Source organism: Microtus pennsylvanicus, chromosome 3 (genome assembly GCF_037038515.1).
Source record: "Microtus pennsylvanicus isolate mMicPen1 chromosome 3, mMicPen1.hap1, whole genome shotgun sequence".
NCBI classification, from domain to species: Eukaryota; Metazoa; Chordata; class Mammalia; order Rodentia; family Cricetidae; genus Microtus; species Microtus pennsylvanicus.
Window position 1 is genome coordinate 8,368,456 of NC_134581.1, and position 22,221 is coordinate 8,390,676.

General features: G+C 46.2%; 1 protein-coding gene across 2 annotated transcripts in view; it reads left to right on the forward strand.

Moving 5' to 3' along the window:
• The window catches only part of Tgfbr2 (transforming growth factor beta receptor 2), an 85,755-nt gene extending 65,788 nt beyond the window's left edge, over nucleotides 1–19,967 (forward strand). For both annotated transcript variants that reach the window (XM_075964237.1, XM_075964238.1), the window contains 4 exons: nucleotides 1,609–2,408; nucleotides 7,805–7,946; nucleotides 16,527–16,654; nucleotides 19,363–19,967. In XM_075964237.1, coding sequence (XP_075820352.1) covers nucleotides 1,609–2,408; nucleotides 7,805–7,946; nucleotides 16,527–16,654; nucleotides 19,363–19,542 — 1,250 coding nt within the window. In that variant the 3' untranslated portion in view covers nucleotides 19,543–19,967. The remainder of the gene's footprint in view (nucleotides 1–1,608; nucleotides 2,409–7,804; nucleotides 7,947–16,526; nucleotides 16,655–19,362) is intronic.
• Nucleotides 19,968–22,221: the final 2,254 nt, after the last annotated feature.

Here is a 22,221-nt window from a genome sequence, read left to right on the forward strand (position 1 = left end):
AGCAAGCCTTCCCTTCCAAATATGTCCACAGGTACTAGGGATATGGGCTGCAATTTGCTGTGGCACCTAAATAGTTTTCATCTCTGTCTTTAATTTTGCCATCTGGGATTATATCTGTGTTTTCTGATGGTCTTGGACAGCCATCAAGGGTCATTCAATCCTTAAAGGGGTCATGACCCACCATTTGAGAACCACACTCTACAGTTTTATCAGGTTCTATATGAATTGGTTACTTTTGCATTGCTATGAACAAATGACTTGAAAGGAATCAAATTAAGGAAGGAAGAGATTATTCTGGCTTGCGGTTTGAAGGGATACAGTCAGTCCCCAGGATGAAAGCAGGCTGGCAGGACCTGGCCACAGTGCATTCATAGGAAGCAGAAAACATGTTACACATCTCAAGACTCGCCCTAAAAGAACCTCTTCCTCTAGGGAGTGAGGTTCCACTTGGTGAAGGTTCTATAAGCTTCCAAAACAACACTAGCAGCTGGGAATCGAGTTTTCAAACACACAACCCTGGCCAGGTGGGGAAGGAAGCCGGTTAACGCTAAATCACATCACTACATAAACAACTGCTTAAAAACAGGAGTTACATCATTCTGTCTATCCCCAGTGCCTTGACCTTTGTTTTCATTCAGCACATATAGTTACTCAGCTCCCATTATGCTGCAGACACACACAGAAACACAGCCACACGGGAAGGGTAGAGAAGCCATAAGATTATGTAACACAAGACACTTTCCTAAGTTTCCCCAGCTTTTCTTAGAGAGTGGCCTTTAAGCTGAAGATTGAAGAGTAGGAGATATTTGAGTGAATGGTCTCAAGCAAGGATTACCTTTGCCCCTTCCCAAGCTCCCACCTCCTCTGCTCCTGCTTTGTTTGGGCTACCCTGAACCATCAGCTCTGTGCCTGAGGAGTAAGGAAAAGCATAGAAAGAAAGGATCTTTTGGAAGTCTGTTATGTTATGCCAGCATGGTATCTGTGTGTGTGAGTGTGTGTTTGTGTGCACGTGCGTGTGCGTTCATACACAGATTTGTGTTTATGTCTGCAAGGAACATGGGTGTGCTAATGTGTGCATGTGGATTTCTTAGGAATGACATGTACCCTTTATGTGATAGGGTCTGTCACTTAACCTGAGCCTTACTGATTTAGCTAGTCTGGCTGACAAGTGAACCTCGGAGATGCACCTGCTTCCATTTCTCCAAACCTGGAATTACAAGCATCTGAATTTTTATATGGGCTCTGGGGGTTTAGTGCAGGTCCTCATGCTTGCAAGGCAGACACTTTCTCAACAGAGCCATCTCCTCAGTTCGTCTTCCCCATCCATGTGCGTGATTGCTGATGAAGAAGAGACCTGGAGCCGGTATTATCTAACAGTGTCTTATGTATCAAACTTTGGTTGATACAGTGTCCTTGATCTGATTTGTTTCACCTTGGGAAGGACATGGATGGTGTGCTAGTATGTAGCATCCCTGCCAAGAATCACTATCTAGTATCCATGGACACAGTTCGATGCTACTATGTACAAGTACATGGTTTTAGACTTGCTTCCTGGTGGCTCACACTTTCCAAACCTAATCAGTCTCTCCCGCCTTCTCTCTCCATCAGAATACACAGCCAGCAATCCCGACCTGTTCCTGGTCATTATCCAAGTGACTGGCGTCAGCCTCCTGCCTCCACTGGGGATTGCCATAGCCGTGATCATCATCTTCTACTGCTATCGTGTCCACCGGCAGCAGAGGCTGAGCCCGTCCTGGGAAAGCAGCAAGCCCCGGAAGCTCATGGAGTTCAGCGATAACTGTGCCATCATCCTGGAGGACGACCGTTCGGATATCAGCTCTACATGTGCCAACAACATCAACCACAACACGGAACTGCTACCCATTGAGCTGGACACGCTGGTGGGGAAGGGCCGCTTCGCCGAGGTCTACAAGGCCAAGCTGAAGCAGAATACCTCGGAGCAGTTTGAGACTGTGGCTGTCAAGATCTTTCCCTATGAGGAGTACACATCATGGAAAACGGAGAAGGACATCTTCTCAGACATCAACCTGAAACACGAGAACATCCTGCAGTTCCTGACTGCTGAGGAGCGGAAGACAGAGCTGGGAAAGCAGTACTGGCTGATCACAGCCTTCCACGCCAAGGGCAACCTGCAGGAATACCTCACCAGGCATGTCATCAGCTGGGAGGACCTGCGGAAGCTGGGCAGCTCCCTGGCCAGGGGCATCGCTCATCTCCACAGTGACCACACTCCATGTGGGAGGCCGAAGATGCCCATCGTCCACAGGGACCTCAAGAGCTCGAACATCCTCGTGAAGAATGACTTGACCTGTTGCCTGTGTGACTTCGGGCTGTCCCTGCGTCTGGACCCTACTCTGTCTGTGGATGACTTGGCCAACAGTGGGCAGGTAAGTGCGAGCTGCCACTCCAGACCCTAAGCCCACGCTTGGCCTCACCTTTACCCTTTTCTTTCATTTCCTTGTAGCCATACCAAAGAGTTCCACAATAGCCCAGAATGGAATATAGCAAAGGTTTGTTTATTTGGGGATAAACTCACAGTAAGGGTAGTGATCTGCAGTCCTCTGAGTGTGCTGGGAACTGGAACTGAAGCCAGCAGAAAAGAGGGCTGCACATGCTTTTTGACTGTACTTGGAATACATGAGACCACACCCTAAGTGGGTGGTATCTTAAAGGCTTTGGCTAAAAAGTAGTTCCCATATTTCCTCTCTGAAATTTTTCAATTAGAGAGGTGTGTGTGTGTGTGTGTGTGTGTGTGTGTGTGTGTGTGTGTGTGTGAAGAAAGAGAGAGAGGTTAGGGGAGAGAGAGACAGAGAGAGAGAGAGCACATGCATGCATGTGCACATGTGCACACACACATACTCATGTGCACACACACACATACTCATGTGCACACACACATACTCATGTGCACACACACATACTCATGTGCACACACACATACTCATGTGCACACACACACATACTCATGTGCACACACACATACTCATGTGCACACACACATACTCATGTGCACAATGCGCTCACCCAAGCATGCATGTGTGTCGATCAGACATTGACATCAGGTGTCTTTTCTTCATTGCTTTCCACCTTACTTTTTGAGACAGGCTGTCTTACTGAGCTCAGAATTCACTGATTGCTAAAATTGGTGAGTCCTGCTCCTTCGACCCCACCCCAACCCACAGGCACTGGAATTACAGGTACGCCAGTGTGCCTGGCTTTTACATGGGTATTGGAGAGCTGATCTCAGGTCCTCATGCTTATGCAATGAGCACTTGATCCACTGAGCCATCTCCCGGCTCCTCATTTAATATACTCATTAGTATACTATAAATAAGTTATACTAAGTAATGCATTTCATTGTGACATTTCTACCCATGCGCATAAAGAACTTCAAACAATATCTTCCTAATATCCCTTTTCTTCCCTGCCTTCTTTCTCCTTCCATATCTCTACATTGCCCCCCACCCCTTACTTCCATTTCCATCTCTTCCTCTAAATCCCACACAGGATAGACAACACTCAATATGTCTTCCTGAACCTGGCTTATTTCACTTAACACGATGCCCTCCAGGTCCACCCATCTTCCTGTAAATGCCATCTTCTCGTTCCTTACATCTCAATAAAACTCAATTGTGCATGTATATCCCACAAACATGTGTGCATGTATGTCAACCCAGGCTGACCACATAACTCGGCTATTTTCACCTCCCCTCTTGACCCACACACCTGGCCTCTTGTCTCAAGGAGCTCTACATTGTGGGATTTATTAAAAGATCTAGAAAATTAGCATGATAGTACCCATCAGTCCCCACCATCCCACAGTCTCTCAACTAGGTTACCTTCGTTAATAGATAGCATTTTTCCAACTCTGTTGACATCTTACCTCTAACTTTTCCTCTCACATGACTGTACTACATCTTTTCTGTTGTTTAGTCTTAGTGGTTATACTGGTTCTAGATTCTAGAAGACGACCTTGAAGTCCAAATCCACACTTACGAGGCTACCAAAGATACCCAGCATGATTCCAGGCAGTGAAAGCGACCAATAAGTATTTGTCAAAGGAGTAAACAGTTCCATTTATCTGTCTGTCCATCTGACTGTCTGTTATTCTGTGTGTGCAGTGTGTGTGTCTGCAGGTACACGTATGTGTCAGTGCACATACAAACGGATTGTGTATGGAGCCCAGATCTATTCCTCCATTGCTACTCACCTTGTTTGGGGAGACAAAGTCATTTACTGACACTGAAGCTCACCAGTTTGGCTGGTCTGGATGGATAGATGGCTCTAGGGAGCCTCCTGTCTCCGCTCCACCTCCATGCAGTGGTAGAATCACAAGGGTGTACCATCATATCCACCTGTAGCCTGGATTCTGGGGACTAAATTGTTATCTTCTTGCTGGTCTGGCAAGCGCTTTACTTACTGAGCCATCTTCCCAGCCCTGTAATTCCATTTTTGAGGCATTGTCCCAGATCCAAATGGAAACCCTTTGAGGAAGGCACATTCGGATGATTTCCTTCCCAAGTGACGGCTGATTACTAACTCAGTGGCTCTACCATGAACACTGCAGCTCTCTGTAGCTGGCTAACAGGGCACACTCTAAAACCCTCCTCAGAAAGAACCGCGCTTGTGAGGTTCTTGCCTTGTCAGGGCTCTGCCCCTAGCAGCACGTGCAGGGCGGAGGTCATCTTGCTGAGACACAAACAAGTCAGTATGTCGGGGCGGTGACTCCCAGAGCGCTCTGTTAAAAAGGAAAATGTCTTCTAAGACAGGCCGATAAGAACTACTCTTTGAAACAGATGGCATTAATTATTTGACCTCTGTATGACAGTAATGGATGGATGAACTCATAACTGCTGCGATATCAAACATTTCCATTTGAAAACCTTCCCTTAGAAATGGCTTTCCCTTTTCCCTGCAGCCCCGTGTTTGTTTAATGTCAATCATAAAACTGATCACAGGCCTAAATAACCAGAATATAGCTACACATCACATTCATAGAAATTATTGTATGATTTGGTCTTTTCATATGGCTTTAATTTAGCAGCGATTTATGAAATTATGTCATAGAGGCCATGGGGTAAATTAAAATTAAATGGTCCTTAAGTGACCCACGTGAGTGACAATTATTTTCATCAAGAGTCTTAGAGTTTCAAAAATGAAAAAAAAATATCTAATTTGCAAAACCAAAAATAAACATGTAAGGGGTTGGAGGATGACTTAGCAGCTAAGGGCATTTGTTGTTCTTATAGGGTGTTATTCTAGGGGTTTTGACCAGGTTCCTTTTTCTGCCAGTTAAAGAATTAAAAGGTAAGAAAAAACCTCAAGAGTGAAAGGTGGCAGTAGAAAAATTGCAAATAACAGCAAAAAGGGACAGAACAACAGCAAACAGGAATGGAAAGAATCAGCAATTGAAGGAAGGTGTTTGTTGGATTGAAGAGACACAGACATGCAGCAGACACACAGAAAGGGGACCTGCAGAGCACGGGGGGATGTGGAAACTGAGAATCCAGCATCTTCTCAAGGACTGGGGGTTTTATCGTCTCTGACAGCTCTTCCTTCCCTAATTTAGCATTGCTCAGTTTGAAGAAAGTTAGAATGGTTGATTGGCTCAACTGTCTTACAGCACGTCCTTGAACTTGGTAACCCTCCATCCAGAGGCCTACTGGTGGGAGTTGTTTTAAGCTGCCAGTATTTTGTATTAGGTCCCCAAGGTGAGGAAGAAGTTCACCATCTTTATTACCTAGTCATAGCCCTCCTCCCTGTTTGTCTGCCTTTCACGGACTCTGATCCTTAGTCCCTCCGGAGGACCTGGGCTTTCTTCCTAGCACCCATACGCAGCTCACAACAGTCTGTGACACCAGTTCCAGGCCATCTGAAGTCCTCTTCTGGCCTCTGTAGGCACATGTGGTGCAGGCCGAACACTCGCCGCATAAAATAAAACTAAATAAATCTTTAGAAATATATAAGCATCTAAAATATCGCAGCTGTGGCCCTTGAGGTTATCTATAAGAATACTCAATAGCAGGATGGCATAGGCATCACATCAGTGGCTCTGGGTTGGGATACTTGTTTGAGCATGTTTTGTTTAGAGTCTTTGAAGAACTTTCAGAGAGAAAATAATAGTATGTGTTCTGCCTGCCTGTGTAATTCTCCTCATTTAAAACAGCACTATGATTTTTTTAAAAGAGAGAATCTGCACAGGGCTGTAACTCAGTCAGCAAAGTAATTGCCTAGTGTGCATGAAGACCTGAGTTTGATTCCTAGTATCTCCAAAGAGTGGGTGTGGTCTGTTCTCTCAGCACTTTGGAAAGGGAGGCAGGAGGATCAGTGGTTCGAGGCAATCACCAGCTACAGAGGATGAGACCAAATTGGGCTATATGAAACCATATAAAAAATAAAATAAGGAATGGAGGGAGGGAGGGAGGGAGGGAGGGAGGGACGGACGGAGGGACGGAGGGACGGAGGAAGGGAGGGAGGGAGGGAGGGAGGGACGGAGGAAGGGAGGGAGGGACGGAGGAAGGGAGGGAGGGATGGAGGAAGGGAGGGAGGCAGGCATACAGGAGGGGCTAATTGACTTATAATACTTAAACTGTAGAGCTTAAAGACTAAGACTTCATATTAAAATATTAAACAATCTTTAAGCAACTGTGCAGCAAAGAGTACAGTGACCTCAAACTGTAAGCAGTATATAAGTATCTTGATCAGAGGCCGAAATGTACAGTGCAATATGATAAATATAGATTAGATATATAAAATTGTGTCAATATACAAAATGTCTTAGGCAGAGGTAGAAACATGCATGTATATAATATGACAGTAACTTTGCATAGGTGTACAAATATTGTAAACAGAAATAGGAGCATGTTCAATATAACAAATATAATTTGAATTCATATCAGTATACAAGCATCTATACCAATGTAAACTGTCTACAAATAATAGCTCACAAGTATCCACTCTATTACTCACTATTATTATTATTAGTGTGAATAAGCTCACACTAATATACCTATTATCCCATCCAATCCCCCCTTTTTTTCAAAGAAGATCCCTGAGCCTACTTAATTTCCACCCTAACCCCCCAACCCTATACAAGTTATAATCACCCCAGTCTTTTTATAATTTTAAAATTTTATCAGTAGTAAAAGGCAGTAAGGAAAAAAGGAAGGAAAGAAGGAAGGAAGGGTAGAGGGCTAGGAAGAAAGAAAGAACCCCACCCTATCTCCAGCTGAAGAGCTGTTGCCAATGGATGGTTGCTGGGGAGAAAGGAGAGGAGTCACGTGTCTTCAGTGGTACAGCCACCGATAGTTACCCTGATCCCAGAAAGCCCCCACTAATGTTTTTATGAGTAACACTAATCAAATGCAATGGATCATTTCAAAAAGACATGGTCTGAGGTACTGTAAGCACAAACAGGAAGCGTGAGAGCCCCTTGCTTTCTCTTGGTTGATGATTGGAGTTCGGTTCACAGCTTCCAGCCCCCACAGAGAACCACGGCTCTCAACTCTTATTTTGAGTTTTCTTCCCAAACCAGTAAATACTGGCTATCCTTTATTCCAGGCTCTTGTGGACTTCCTTAGTTACATCTACAAATAATGGGGGTGAATTTGATCAAAAATACATCATATACATGTATGAAGTTATCTAAAAGGAAGAAACTTCTAGAAACAAACTAAAACATCTGTATATGTGAAACCCAAGCTCAAATCCTCTGTGATAAATTCACTCAAAATTGAAGTTCAATTATGAGCTTCATTCTGTGTTTTTGTTTTTATCTTAAAAGGTGGGAACTGCAAGATACATGGCCCCCGAAGTTCTAGAATCCAGGATGAATTTGGAAAACGTGGAGTCCTTCAAGCAGACAGATGTCTACTCCATGGCTCTGGTACTCTGGGAAATGACATCCCGTTGCAATGCGGTGGGAGGTACGTAATTGGGTCCCCATTCTGGATAACATAATGGTGTCTGTTTCCAGCACAGTCCCAAGGTTCAGCACAGAGCAGTGGACTCTACTGGGAGGCAGCTGAGCTCATGAGTGCACAGGTCTAGGATTATTCTGAATCGCCGAGGTGTCCCAGTGAAGAAGCACATTGGGAACAGAAGCCTTTCCATACAGCTAGAGGGAATTGCGTTTCTCTCTGCAGATGAATTAATATCTTGCAGGAGATGGTCACTAGAAACAGGACTAAGAATGACTTCTATTGACCTAAAGGGGGATAGTCAGACGAGCATCTGCATTTTGTTTCTTCTCCTGTGGATTTAAAGGACTGAGAAAATATTGACTAAATATTTGCTCTTGTAGACATGACTTCTTTTTCACAAAACTAAGCAAGGTGGGTTGATATGTCTGTTTGGGTTTTAAAACTCAGGGATAAGGAAGATAGCTAACCTGTAAGACTTCTCCTCTCCATTCAGTAACTTCTACAGGTCTCAGCTGGAAAATGAGTACCCTTCAGCCTTGCCCAGATGAACTCAAGCTTGGCTTCATTCTTTTTGCCTTTTTGTTTTATAATAATATTAAACTTACCAAATAGAGTCAAGAAGAACACAGAGGGCCGAGGAGGTGGCTTAATCACTAAAATCTTACTACACAAATGTGAGGACATGAGTTCAGATCCTCGGCACCCATGGAAAAGATGGGTTTTGTGGAGGACGGCTATCATTCTAGTGCTGGGAAGGCAGACACAGGAGGATGCCTGAGGCTCCATGGCTAGGCAGTTGACACAAATCAGTTCGCTTCAGGCTGAGTGAGAGACCCTGTCTAAAAACATAAACTACAATGTCAACCTCTAGCCTAAACACACACACACACACACACACACACACACACACATTCACACACAGATACACAAAATTAAATAAAAATAAAATTAACACAGAGATCTAGAGGTGTAATCCCAGCACTCATGATGCTAAGGCAGGAAGACTGATGCAGGTTCTAGGTCAGTCTGGGTCAGTATTAACTTATGGATCAGTCTGGACCGCAGAGATGATTTTTGTCCTCAACACAGACACTGATAAGCAATTGTTACAACAACAACACAGATGCAGAGATGCCAGCCCACCCATCCACCTTTAATCCAGTTTTAAGCTTTGCCTAAATCCAAAAGACAAGAAACAATCTAACTGCATTAAAGCCAGGACATTAACATTGGTGCCGTGCTCCAGGTTGCCCACAGACCTCACTTATACTTCCGGGTCACCAGTAAGGTGCTCTTCTGAAAGAAGACTCGGATTAGGATTCACGTGGTTCTAACTCATGTGCTTTTGTCGTCCTCCATGACCTTGGCACTTGTGAAGCTGAAACAAGCACCTCAGAGCCTGGCTCCCACTTTGGGCTTTGCTGGTGTCTTCTCATGGTTAGATTGAGGTGACATGTCTGGAATAAGAACACCACAGACACTGTGGCAACTCTTCTGCACATGAAACCAGGGACAGGCTCGCTGCTGTCACCTAGGAGGTCTGACTGCCAGGTTCCCCTCTGTAGAGATGCTGTTTTCCAGTCTGTAATGAGCACTCACCAGGGAAAGAGACTCTGGCTTGTTTATAGTCTCACCTGTTAATTTGAGGATGGACGGAGAATTCCCACCTTAAAGGATCGTCATGGCGATGTTTGCCTCATGCAAATGTTTCTGTTTTTCTTACCCCTTGTAATGAGTGGGTATCTAACTCCGAGAGAATCCCTACCCTTCCTCTCACAATCCATTGTTATTTAGTCATTATTTGTGCATTTCTATCAGCTGGGGACAATGGGTATTTCTTTCATTCTGCGGATGTCCAATAATGGCATCGTTTATTTCGTTGCTCAAACAGCGACCTCTTTGGTTATTCACCCAAACTTGCTGATGTATTGCCCAAGGCCCTTCCAACTGGACCCATTGCTAGTTCTGAGTCTTCATCCCTTGCAGAAGATGTTTGGCTCCCCAGAACCCCAGGAGGATCTAGGTCATCTCTTCTTCATCCCTTGTTGAGCCACTGTCATCTAGTTCTCTGGCCGTTGTGGAGACGGTGATTCCTATCTGGTTGGTACACTTCTCTCCTGGTTTCCTGCCACACTTCTAAAACTAGCTCTCTCTCTCTCTCTCTCTCTCTCTCTCTCTCTCTCTCTCTCCGTGTGTGTGTGTGTGTGTGTGTGTGTGTGTGTGTGTGTGTTTTCCTCACAGTTATATTGTTTAATCAGCTACCAACTATCATAAATGATTTTCTGCTTGGATGCTTTTTCGGCTCCAAAACGACTCTGTAAATTGATCGGAGTCACGTCAAAAGCAGTGCTGTCCCCGACAGAATCAATTTACCTGGCTAGCAGTGTCTTCTCCCATGCTCTGAGTCGTGTTTGCTTCTGTAAACAACCCCTGAGATCATGTCTGGTCTCCAGTTCTGACAAGGCAGCCAGTCTAAGGCTCTGGTGCGCTCTGCTTGCAATGTCGTCACTGACAAGATCCCCTTCCTGTTGATATTTGCTGAGTGGAGAAGAATTGAGGATGTGAGGTGGAGCCAAGCTCACCAACTTTTATGGGTTCTAAAAAAAGCTATGGGGTAAACAAGTTTCCCTGTGGAAGGAACCAGGATCCATTTTCTTCGGCTCTTCTCAGGAAAGCCCTTTACAGCCTTTGTGGTAAAAACAGGCAAGAACTGAAAGGAACCCCTCCTGGCATTGCTTTGTTTGATGGTAGCTTCCCACCTCTGATTCTCCCGTTTCCACTCACTCCCACAATAATAATATTGAGAAAACTTAAAGGGCAATGCAGAATGTTTCCTGAGTACAGCAACCAGAGATTGCTATGTTGCCCCACGATGTTACCCTCGGTGTTACCAGGAAGAGCGTGTAAACAGATGATACACAGTTCCTTCTAAAGCCAAACCTAAGCTTCCTTTAGCATGCAATCTTAGCCCAGAGCTCCCCAGACCATCACAGTAAGTGAAGAGTGCTCTGAAAAAGAAGGAGGTTTGGTCCAGGTTAAGCAAGCCCTGGAGGAATCCCAGACCCCATCGCCAAGACCGTCACTTCATCCATCAGTGAACTGAACCCACCAGAATCGCATCTGGGACATGCTTCAGTCAGCTTCCCCGCACAGATGAGAAAACCAGTTTCCAGGGGTAGGACAGCCGCGGAGCCAGGAGCTGTGTAGCCACAGGCATTCTCCCTCCTGATTGGTGGAGAACAGGGATCTTGAATACCCAGAGTCCTATATGGGGGCCAGCGCCCCCTGCTTGTAGTGCACTGAGGCACTGCTTTTCAGAAGTACTGAATGAGGTGGGTGGAACTCCTCAGGGGCTGCAGTTTTGAAAGTCTGCATCTCTGAATTTTCTTGTCTTCCTTGAAGAATCCCTGAGTGTAGTGTGTGTGTGTGTGTGTGTGTGTGTGTGTGTGTGCACATCAGTGTCTGTGTATGTGTGAGCTTGTATATATATGTCTGTGTTCATGTGTGTGCGTGTGAAAGACAGAGTGACTGTGAGAGGGAGTGTGCATGTGTTTCTCTATGTGTAAGCTTGTATGCATGTGTGTGTATCTTAGTGCATGTGTGTGTGAGAGAGACAGAGAGTATGTGAGAGAGAGAGAGTGTGTGCATGTGCATCTGTGTGTGTCTGTGTGCATGTGTGTGTGCACATGCATGTATGTCTGTGTGTGTGAGCTTATGTGCATTTGTAGCTGTGTCTGTGTACGTGTACGTGTGTGTGTGTGTGTTCAGAGGTCAACCTCTGGTACTGTTCTCAGGCAAGGTCTACCTTTCTATGTTTTTGGTTTTTTGTTTTTGTTTTTGTTTTTTTTTTTTTGTTTTTGTTTTTGTTTTTTTTTGAGACAGGATGTCTTATTTCCCTAAAACTTGCCAAGTAGGCCAGACTGACTGATGAGTCAGCCCTAGGTATGGTATGCACCTGCCTCCTCCACCTCCTCTGGAATGCCAGGCATGTGCTGCCACACCTGGGTTTCGTAATTTGGGTTTCTTGTGATGGAATCCAGGTCCCTGTGTTTGCTAGGCAAGCATTTTGCTGACAGTCCTCAGCCCCCAGATGCCAGTGTTAAGAGTCAAGGCTGTTAATCTCTGTGTAGGGATGCCTTAAAACCTCACTTTTTGATCCTGCTTTCTCCAAGGACTGTGTTGTTCATTCCTTCCTTCACCCATCCATTCATCCACTCACTCAGATGCTCTCTGATGAGTGACTCTTGTGTCCAGGCACTCTTCTCCCTGCTGGGGAACAGGAGTTCATTTCTGTATTGGGGGCAGGGCCTTGTTAGGAAGCTCACAGAGGCAGCACACTCTGAGCTCCCTTGGCTCAGCCTCCCTGGGACTGGAATATCAGGAAAGTCACTACACCTGGTGAGAGTGGCGGGTCCGAAGGCTCCATCTCCCCAAGGGAATGGGTCTCGCAAGGAGCGAAGCTGGGATAGGTCAGCTGCAGATCTGGTGTCAAGCAAGGGACGAGTGGAAAATTAAAGCAGATATAGGGTCAGATAACGCTGTTAGGACGGGTGCTTCAGACACTTGGAGCATCTCAAAGAAGACAAGAAAAATGGGAAGGACACACTGAGTTGTTGAAGGAAAACAAGATGGAAGGGCAGTCGATGCCTACTGCTTTATAATGGAGAGAAGGCTGGAGACCTCAACCGGGCAAGGACAGACCTGAGATTGGCTTTCTTTTACAAAGAGCCTCTGTCCCGGGCCAGGCAGTTGGCTTTGGGTCTGGGCAAGTGTTTGCACTATGGTGTGTGGGAGGCGGATGGGGGAGGTGTCTAAGGCCCCCTTTGGGGAATACGGCAGGCACCATATGTGTTCATCCCCAGCCAGAACTGACCCATGTGCCAACCAATCTAAACCCTGGCCACCGGGGCCTCTGAACAGAAGCTGGCACAGCGGCCAGTGAGCAAGGGTTTAACACAGACAGCTCCTTCTTGAAGAAGCACCAACATAACAATGGGCCAAGCAGAAAGGAAAGGGAAGGAGGCTTGGAAAAACTTCAGGAAGACCAGGATGGAAACCATTTGCTTTGAGTGGACTCCAAGGAGCACCATTAGGAAAGTAAACGACAGCCACCACAGCTGTGGGCCAGATGCTGATGGTCAAAGCGATACCAATGCTGTCTGGGGGAACGGGTCTGCGGTGAGACGGAGAAAGACAGGCTGTCTCGCTGCAGAGGAGCTGGGGGACTTCCTGAGAGCAAGCAAGGGCAGCAACTGGTCCTCAGCCTGGGCTGCAGGGAGAAGGGGAGGAAGAGAAAAGTCTGCACAGCGGGAAGACCAAGGTCTCTTAGAGGAGGCATGTTCTGGATGGTGTGGGGACACAGGGCATTCTGCCCAAGAGCCCTCAGGATGGTCCGGTTTCACGGTGGTAGAGGCATCTGTTTTAGTCTGAGCACCCCGGGTCCCACAAAGAGGAAGCTGAGTAAACAGTGTGCTGGCGCCATGCCAACCCCGCCCTCCCCTGATGACTGTGGTCAAGGATTGAGACTGTCTTGTTCTTTCTCCACCTCTGGCCCTACCATTCCCCCACCTTTCCCAAAGCCGGAATGCACAGATGTTTGGCTGTGCTGTAGGGGAATCACAACAGTGAAGGGGATTTCTTTTTAATGGGTAATTTCTCCATAGCTTGTTTAGAAACGACCGACTGTCTGCATCCAGCAGACCCTAAAGGGTCCTTCCTGGGGGCCCTTGGTAGAGACATTTGTCAGGGTCTCAGTGGGTGGGGTATTCCCTAGTGGTGCTAGCTCTGGGTAGGATTGGGGAGCACTTTGTGAAATGCTAGGTGGAGACAAGAAAATGTATAAAGCCTTAGCAAGACAAAGCCAGTCTGCAGGGTCCCTGAGTCACCAAGAGCAGCTCTGTTTGAATCCTTTGCTTTCCAGCCTAGCTTTGCTCCTCCTCCTCCTCCTTCTTGTTTCATTTATTTGTTATTTTGTTTTTTTTTTTTTTTTTTTTTGAGACAGAGTTTCTCTGTGTAGCCCTGGCTGTCCAGGAACTCTCTCTGTAAACCAAGCTGGCCTCCTGGCCTTGAACTCAGAGTACTGCCTCTGCCTACGCTGCCTCTACCCTTGTCCCTGCATCTGCCTCTGCCTTCAGGAGTGTTGGGATTAAAGGCCCGCACAATCACAACCCAGCTCAACCTCACTCTTCTTATGGGTGAACTGTAGATATTGGATCCCATCTCTTATTCAGCAACACTTGAGCTGCTCTGGAGTTCTTGACTTGGTAAAAGTGTCTAGTCAGGCAAAAGACGCAACAGCAACCGCAGCCAAAGGGTTAGGAATGGAGAGTCTGTGACCCAATACAGTATCTAATGCAACTTATATCTCATATAAATCCCATGCCATCTTGCCCTTTCTTTCTTGGTATAGTGCAACAGGGAAATGTGCTATTTGGTTGGATTGGACCGTGAGATGCTGTAGGGAAGATGGTGGTCCCTCGGGTCACTCCATTCAGTCCGTAGGCTCTGGCTTTTGCTTAAAATCATCCTAGTTTGTATTTATACTGGATGCCCACTGTGTATAAAGCAAGATTAAAAGCACCAAGCAGAGGAAAACATAAAATCCCATCTGAGTCTTGAGCCTCAGGACCTCATCACTCTGATAGAGGATAAGGAATGGGAGAAAGACAGGGTGTGTGTACCCCACAAGTCAGATCTCAGAATTTGCCCTAAAACTAGTGTAGATGAATTCTTGGGATGTTTGAAGTCAAAAGGGGACAGAAGGGATTTGTGTTCATCTCAATGTCATAAATTCAGTTGCCTTCTAAAATATAATATAATAAAAAAATCTATGAAAATGAGCTACAAAAACATACCCTGGGGGGATTGATAACAAAGAAGGAGAACGTAAGGTTAAGAATAGAGTGGGGTCCCTTGGGAGAGTTGGGCGGAGGTGGCAGTGGATAGGTATGATCAGAATACAGTCTATAAATGTATGGACATTTCAAAGCATAAATAAGAGTATTATTTTTAAAAATCAGCCAGCAAATAAAATGATAAAATAAGATCCTGACAACTTTTCTGCTGGGGTGAGGCTGTTAATGATAAATGCACTTCTGGGGAAATGAAAGAGAAAAATAAAACAGGCTATTCCTCTTTTAAATTCCATTTTGCCGTGAAAACATTTTCAATTTTTAGCACAGAAGGAGGCAGATTACTGAAATTTTTGCTCATTAAGAAAAATAATCTTGAAGTTAAAGGTCAAAGACCCTGCATATTTTGGATTAAAATGTGGAATGTAGCCCAGCGCTCTCCTCTCTCTCTCTCTCTCTCTCTCTCTCTCTCTCTCTCTCTCTCTCTCTCACACACACACACACACACACACACACACACACGCACGCACACGCACATGCATGTACACACACACAACACACACACTTACTTTCTTTCATGTTGTTGGGGATTAAGTTTGAACCCAGGACCCTGTGCATGCTAGGCAAGTACTCTACCACTGAGCTATGTCCCCAGCCCCCTGGCGTGTTTGGTCTTGTTATAGATAGGGTTTCCCTATGTATCCCAGGCTGGCCCTGATCTCTTGGCCCTCATGCATCAGCCTCCCGAGTGCTGGATGATGCTTGCAGGACCACAGCAGCTTCAAGCTGGCTCTGATAACAGACACACTCTCCAAACAAGCCCTCGAGGCATCAGTGTGTTCACCCATGAGATTTATTAGGGAAGAATTTTCCCCAGCCGACCATGGAGGTCCCACCTGGTTTTCCTTATTTCTCCTCTTGGTGCCTCTAGATGGTGGTTAATCTCCAGTGTGACTGTTGGAGAAGCATGACATGGGACCACATAATATTTGCCCTTTAGTGTCTGATTTATTTCCTTTTCTAGTGTCTTCAGGAACACTACAGGTTGTAGCATCTTTCAAATTTTATGACTTTGTAGAGTTAACATCCCCAAGAAATGTAACACATTTTATTGAATTTGTTTGTATACTGTGGGTCTATGGAGGACCAAAGGCTTTGTGATACATTTGGATTTTTAAAAAGATTTTATTTTTATTTTTAAACTATGTGTGTCTGTGTATGGATGCAGGCACAGGAATGCAGTGCCTACAAAGGCCAGAAGAGGGCATCAGATCCCCTGGAGCTGTAGTAAGAGGTAGTTGTGACACACCTGACTTGGGTACTGGGAGCCAAACTGGTCTCCTAGAGGGGCACACTCTTAACTGCTGAGCTCTCTCTTTCTCCCTCAAGCCCATGATAAGTAAAGTTTTTCCACCTCCGAAGAACCTGTTTCCTTCCTAAGATGCACTCGCCCCTCATTGAGCATGCCTGCATTGATGGGAAAGCTGGGTCCCTGTCTGCCTTGTTAGCATGAGGCATGAGGACCAATCCATCACCAGTGGGCTACTTCCTCGCATTCTTCCACCATCCCCTTCCTTCTTGTTTTAACCCATCTCATCCAAAGTGTTCTAGCAATGGCAGACCCATTCTGCCCCTGCATTCCTTGTATTATCCTTCCAGGCGCTCACCAAGCACCCTTCTCTCGGCCATGTGCTGCCCTGTGCTCAACGGCGTCTGTCTGTTTTCTTCACAGAGGTGAAAGATTACGAACCCCCATTTGGTTCCAAGGTCAGGGAGCACCCTTGCGTGGAGAGCATGAAGGACAACGTGCTGAGAGACCGAGGACGGCCTGAAATCCCCAGCTTCTGGCTCAACCACCAGGTAAGCAGGGCTGACTCTGAAGGGCCAGAAGGGCCATGCAGTGAAGTCTGCTTTCAGGCAGCAGAGAATTCTGGGTGATGGAGCTTAACTCTGAGTGCAGGGCCCTTGGTTTTCCGTAACCCTGTTTGGTTTGTGTTCCTAAGGAAATTTTCAGTATAAGTGGATGACCTGTTCTCCTAAATTGCCATCACCGGGCTTATACAGCCTTCACAGAGCGCTCTCAGAGGACTGCTGTGGGCACTGGTCACCTTTCCTAAGCCCTCTTGATTCAGGGTTAAGATATTTTGCTAGCTATGTCTGCTGTCTACTCCTGTGTCTTCACACCAGGAACCTATATCTCATTCCCTCTCATTCTGACTTTGTTCTGCTGGGATTCTTCAACTTCACAGAGAAATACTTAGCAGTTGGAAGCAAGCAGGGTAGTCAGGTAGCCGGTGTCCTTGTATCTATCTGCTAACTGTGCGTGGAGGTGAGAGGAGAGCCCGCATGAGCATGCTTGGGAAGGAGGAAACTGGCCACCATGATGGAGGCCAGGAAATCAATGAAGAGAAGCTTGCTGGTGAAAAAGGATGAGGAGGCCAGCCAGTTGAGTGCCATCTACACAGCTCTCTATCACTCCTTCCAAAGAACTGGAAGTTAAGGCTGCTCATAGCAGAAGTTGGAGGAGAGGGAAGGAAGATCAGGTTGTAAGTGAGAGACAGTTGACCACATGTGGGGTGCACCCGAGGAAGAGCCCTGGTGAAGAAAGAGCTGTGACATATTTTCCTGTCTCTCTGGGAAATGATGCTTTTCCACACAGCAGAACCTTTCACTGTTCTCATGGATAAAGATCTTTATCCTCGCTGGCCACGGGTGTGTAGGTTTGCCTAAAGCCATGGGGAATTCAAGTGAGAACCAGAAACAGCAAGCCAGGCATAATCAGGAAGACACATAGGGCAGGAAGTGTGCAAGGAGCCAGCCCCGGCCCAGAGCCAACCTTGTGATCAGGAAGTAGGTGAGCCAGGCTTCCCAGGGTCAAGGGCTTCACCAGGCTCTCAGACAAATTGTCTTTAGTTCTAAAAATGCAAGATTGTTTGAAAAAAAAAAAACCAGGAATTAGAAGGTGCTGGGATGGATGGTGTGTCCTAGTGAAACTATGTCACTCACCGTCTCTTGAGGTCTTTCCTGGAAAGTTCTTATAATGAAGCCGTTATTCATTATGATAAAATTCTGGGAAAAATTTGCATAATACATTTTTTCTCTTAATGAGATTTGTTGCCCTATTGATTTCAAGGTAATGCTTAATATTTAATTCAATTTACTGCCTGTAATTACTGTGTCAGAACAAAATAAATGTTTCTGGTATAGCAACAATAACACTCTACTCTTAGCGGGGCCATCAATCAATACCATCAGTTAGGTGAATTATGCAATTAATTCCACATCAAGAGCTGGGGGTGGGGGAGCTCCGTAGATGTGAAAGTGGCTGGGATTGGCAGGCAAGTGCTGACTCTCCACAAAGACTGTTAGGTGTATCTGCCTTACCTGTATGGAGGTCACCAGGGCAATGTTGTCCTCTACATGGAAGGAACTGATCTTATTTCTATGTCTCAGACTATTTACTTACCTTCTGATATTCTGAGAGGCCTTGAAATAGTAACAAAAATCTTCATGATGCAGAATGAAATCCAGCCTGTGGTAGAGCCCTTGCTGACTGGACAACCTTTCCCGCTTGGTGGTCAGGATCAGTGGGTGGAGCTGTCTTGGGAAGGATGAGCTACAAAGTATCTTACAGTCAGGTTTATTTGGCATACAAAGATAGCCATGTCAAAGAGCCTGGCTTAATGCCATTGGAGGTGACTGGGGCATCATGGGGTCACCCTTGGCAGTCCTGGGAGCAACTTTTGAGTCATTCTATCAAATATAGACTTTACAAAGTGAATCCAGGCTAATACCTGCTCCATCTGGGCCTGGGTGCGCAGCTTTGCTCAAACAGAAGGGTACCGGTGTTCCAGTCATGTTACATTCTGGAAGAGTAGAAGTCCAGACGCCGAGAAAGGCAAGGGAAAGAGAGAACCAAGGCCTAAGGTGGGAATCAGGGGTCTTTCAGACCCTGGAATGGATATGTTTCTTACAGTCTTTATAATGCATGCTACCAAGGATGGACCCGAGATGCTGGAGAGATGGTACAGTTAGGAAAGGGTTTACAAACGACTGTCAGGACCTGAGTTTGGATCCCTGATACCCATGTAATAGCTGGGTGTCATGGTGTGCACCTGTGAAACAGTGTGGAGGAAGAGGTGACGGAAGGATCCCAAGGCATCCCGTGGGCTCGGGGTTCAGTGGGAAACCCTGTGATCAGTGAGCTTGGGGTTTAGTGCGAATTCCTGTGATTGGTGAGCTTGGGGTTCAGTGAGAATTCCTGTGATCGGTGAGCTCTGTCTGGGTTCAATAAGAATCCCTGTGATCAGTGAGCTCGGGGTTCAATGAGAATTCCTGTGATCAGTGAGCTCTGGGTTCAATGAGAAACCATGTCTCAAAACCTAAGGTGGAGAGAGATTAAGGAAGACAGCTGACCTCACCCTTCGGCACACATCTGTGCACATATGACCACATAGGGAGTCTAAACCCTATTCTGATAGGACATCATTTGACGACGATGTGTTGATGCTAATTCCATGGAGACCACCCACTGACGATGCCCTTGGAACCCCTCCCTTCTTCTGCAGGGCATCCAGATCGTGTGTGAGACGCTGACAGAGTGCTGGGACCATGACCCTGAGGCCCGCCTCACAGCCCAGTGTGTGGCAGAGCGCTTCAGTGAGCTGGAGCATCCAGACAGACTCTCTGGGAGGAGCTGCTCCCAGGAGAAGATTCCAGAAGATGGCTCACTGAACACTACCAAATAGCTTTTTCTGGGCAGGCTGGACCAAGCCTCCAGAGCCGCCCTTTCACCAAAGACCAGAGGCAGCTGGATGCTGTCCTCACGGATGCTTCTGGGAAACCAAGGACTTGCTCCCTTCTTACCTGAGAGCTGCTCCATATTCAGAAACAGCAGCAGCAGCCGCAGCAGCCGCAGCAGCAGCCGCAGCAGCAGCAGCAGGAGCAGTAGGGGCTAAGTGACAGAGAGCATTCTGTGCCTTGGACGTTGTCATGGCATAAGCTGTATTAGCACCTCCTCAGGAAATGAGATTGATTTTTACAACAGCCAATAACATTTGCACTTTATTAATGCCTGTATGTAAATATGGATAGCTATGTTTTATATCTATATATCTATATATGTCTATATCTCTCTATCTATAGCCATACTCTGCAAGGAGACAAAGAAAAAGATCAAATGCTCCCGGGAGATTAGCTTTTATTGGAGAGTTCCAAACTGGAGCAGAAGGGACTCGGGACAACATTAGCACTTGACAATCACACACGCGATGGTCCCCCGAATGTGGGGTTGGGGGGGATGGTTGCATGAAAAGGATCCATGCCTCACAGCCTGCTTTGGCCACAAAACACTTTTGTTTTGCAATAATTGCCCTCTATATGCGGGTGCTTTCCCGGCCAGGGAGCTAAGTTCCAGCCCACCGCTATGTCCCAGGGTCTTCCATGTGCCTTGCTTTTCTTCATTTTATCGTCGACATTCAAGTCCGACATCTGACTTGTGAACCTGTGGACTTAGCCTAGAACCCTGGCTCCATCCTTCCGCTTTCATGGACTACAGAAATCAAAGAGGACATTTTCCCCACCCATGAAAGTGTCGACCATCTGATAAGATTGTGCTGTTTGATTTTTCTTCTGTGCCGAAGTTACTATTACTCATTCCCAGCTGTTCCCAGTTGATTTTTGGTTCAGTGTGGCACACGCCACACCCCGCCCCTGCAGCACTGTGTTTCATTTTTGTCACTCTCCTGTGGTAGTCGCCAGCTTGCCATGGCAACACCGACGGCTTCCATCTTCCCAGGCGCCCGAATAGCAGACAGGATTTAAATGACACACACACATTGCCCGTCCTGTACAACTGTGTCTGGGGATACTTTGAGCCCGTGTTTTGCTTAGTCAGCACAATGTCTGTAAAAGTTTAAGTATTGGAGGTGTCGCAAAAAAATCTCCATTCTAGGTAAGGAGTGAGTGTGTTCCCAGCGTCCCCTCTAGAGGGCACCGCTGACAGTAAGCCGGTGTGACTCTGACACCTCTGCTTCTTTTCTCACCCTTAAACAGTCTTCACATTACCCACCCCCACCCCAGTCTGGAAATGAAAGCTGCTGCCAATCAAGAACCGTTGTAAGAAATGAGCATCTGGGAGTCTGGAGAGATAGCTCAGCAGATAAAAACCAGTGCCTCGCAAGCAAGAGGACCTGAGTTCAATCCCCCAGAACCCATGATAAAAAGCCATGGTCCTCGGAACACACTTGTAATCTCAGCACTGGGGAGGTGAACACCCATGGGAACTTACTGGTCAGCTAAGAAGACTCTCGGCAAGGTGAACAGTATCCTGGCGAATGACCCTGTCTTTGACCCCTGACCTCCAGACACGCATGCACCACACGTACACCCTCACACACATGCATACACTAGAAATGGGCATTCAAGCCGCCGCGTGTTGGTGCCATGCTGGACTGCATGTACCTTGTCTGATGTTAGGAATTGAAGCTGACTAGGAATTGGACCTCGGGACCTCCTGTGCTTGGTCCTCCTTAGGTCAAGTTCTTGGTCTCAGCATGGTCCTAACCCTTGCAGAAATGGCTTTGAATAGGGGACACACAAGACTTCCATGTGGAGTTCGGAAATCTGTGTCCACTTGGATAAGCACAAAGAATGGGCTTTAATTAGGGATCTTGCTAATCCACCTCCAAATGTGGATGGCTCTAGCAACAGTATTTTTTTTTAATGTGTTTTTGAAGCTTCTTTTCAACCAAATAGGAACATTATTGAAGGGCCACCAAAGCTCATTTTATTCTGTCTGGACCATGGGAGGCCTCAGATCACAGGGGTTTAGGATACATGGTAAGATGGGGATGGGACAGAAATCTGTGTACTCTGCCCTGTGGAAGTGTGTTGAGCAACACCTTGGAAATCCCCCAAATCCACTTGCACCTTAGGGCATGCCGATACCCTCCCAATAGCTGTTGTTCACTGCCCTCTAGCGGTGAGTTTATAGAATACTGGTCCACTAGTGGGATTTCTAAGGTTCGAAAGTGATTTCGCTTCCGGGTTATCATCAGAAACTGGAACACAGTGTCATGTTACTGTGGCTTGTTTTGTTTATGTCATTTTTTTTCTTATTCAAGAAAAAGACCAAGGAATAGCATTGTAGTCATTCCTCGTCATGTTGACTTCTGTTCACTACTCCGCATAAAGGGAAGGTTTTATTCTTTTATTGAACACTTCAGCCATACTCATGTATTAAAATAGGAATGTGAATGCACCATGTTCTTTTTATATCAAAATCTAAAGCACTTATTTTCATTCTATGCAGTTTTCTTTTATATAAATAAAAACATCTAGTAGATCAAATAAATCAAAGGCATGGATGATCTTACCCCTCGTTCCTATTCCCGGTAGCTAAACCACTTCACACACTGGCTTGTTCG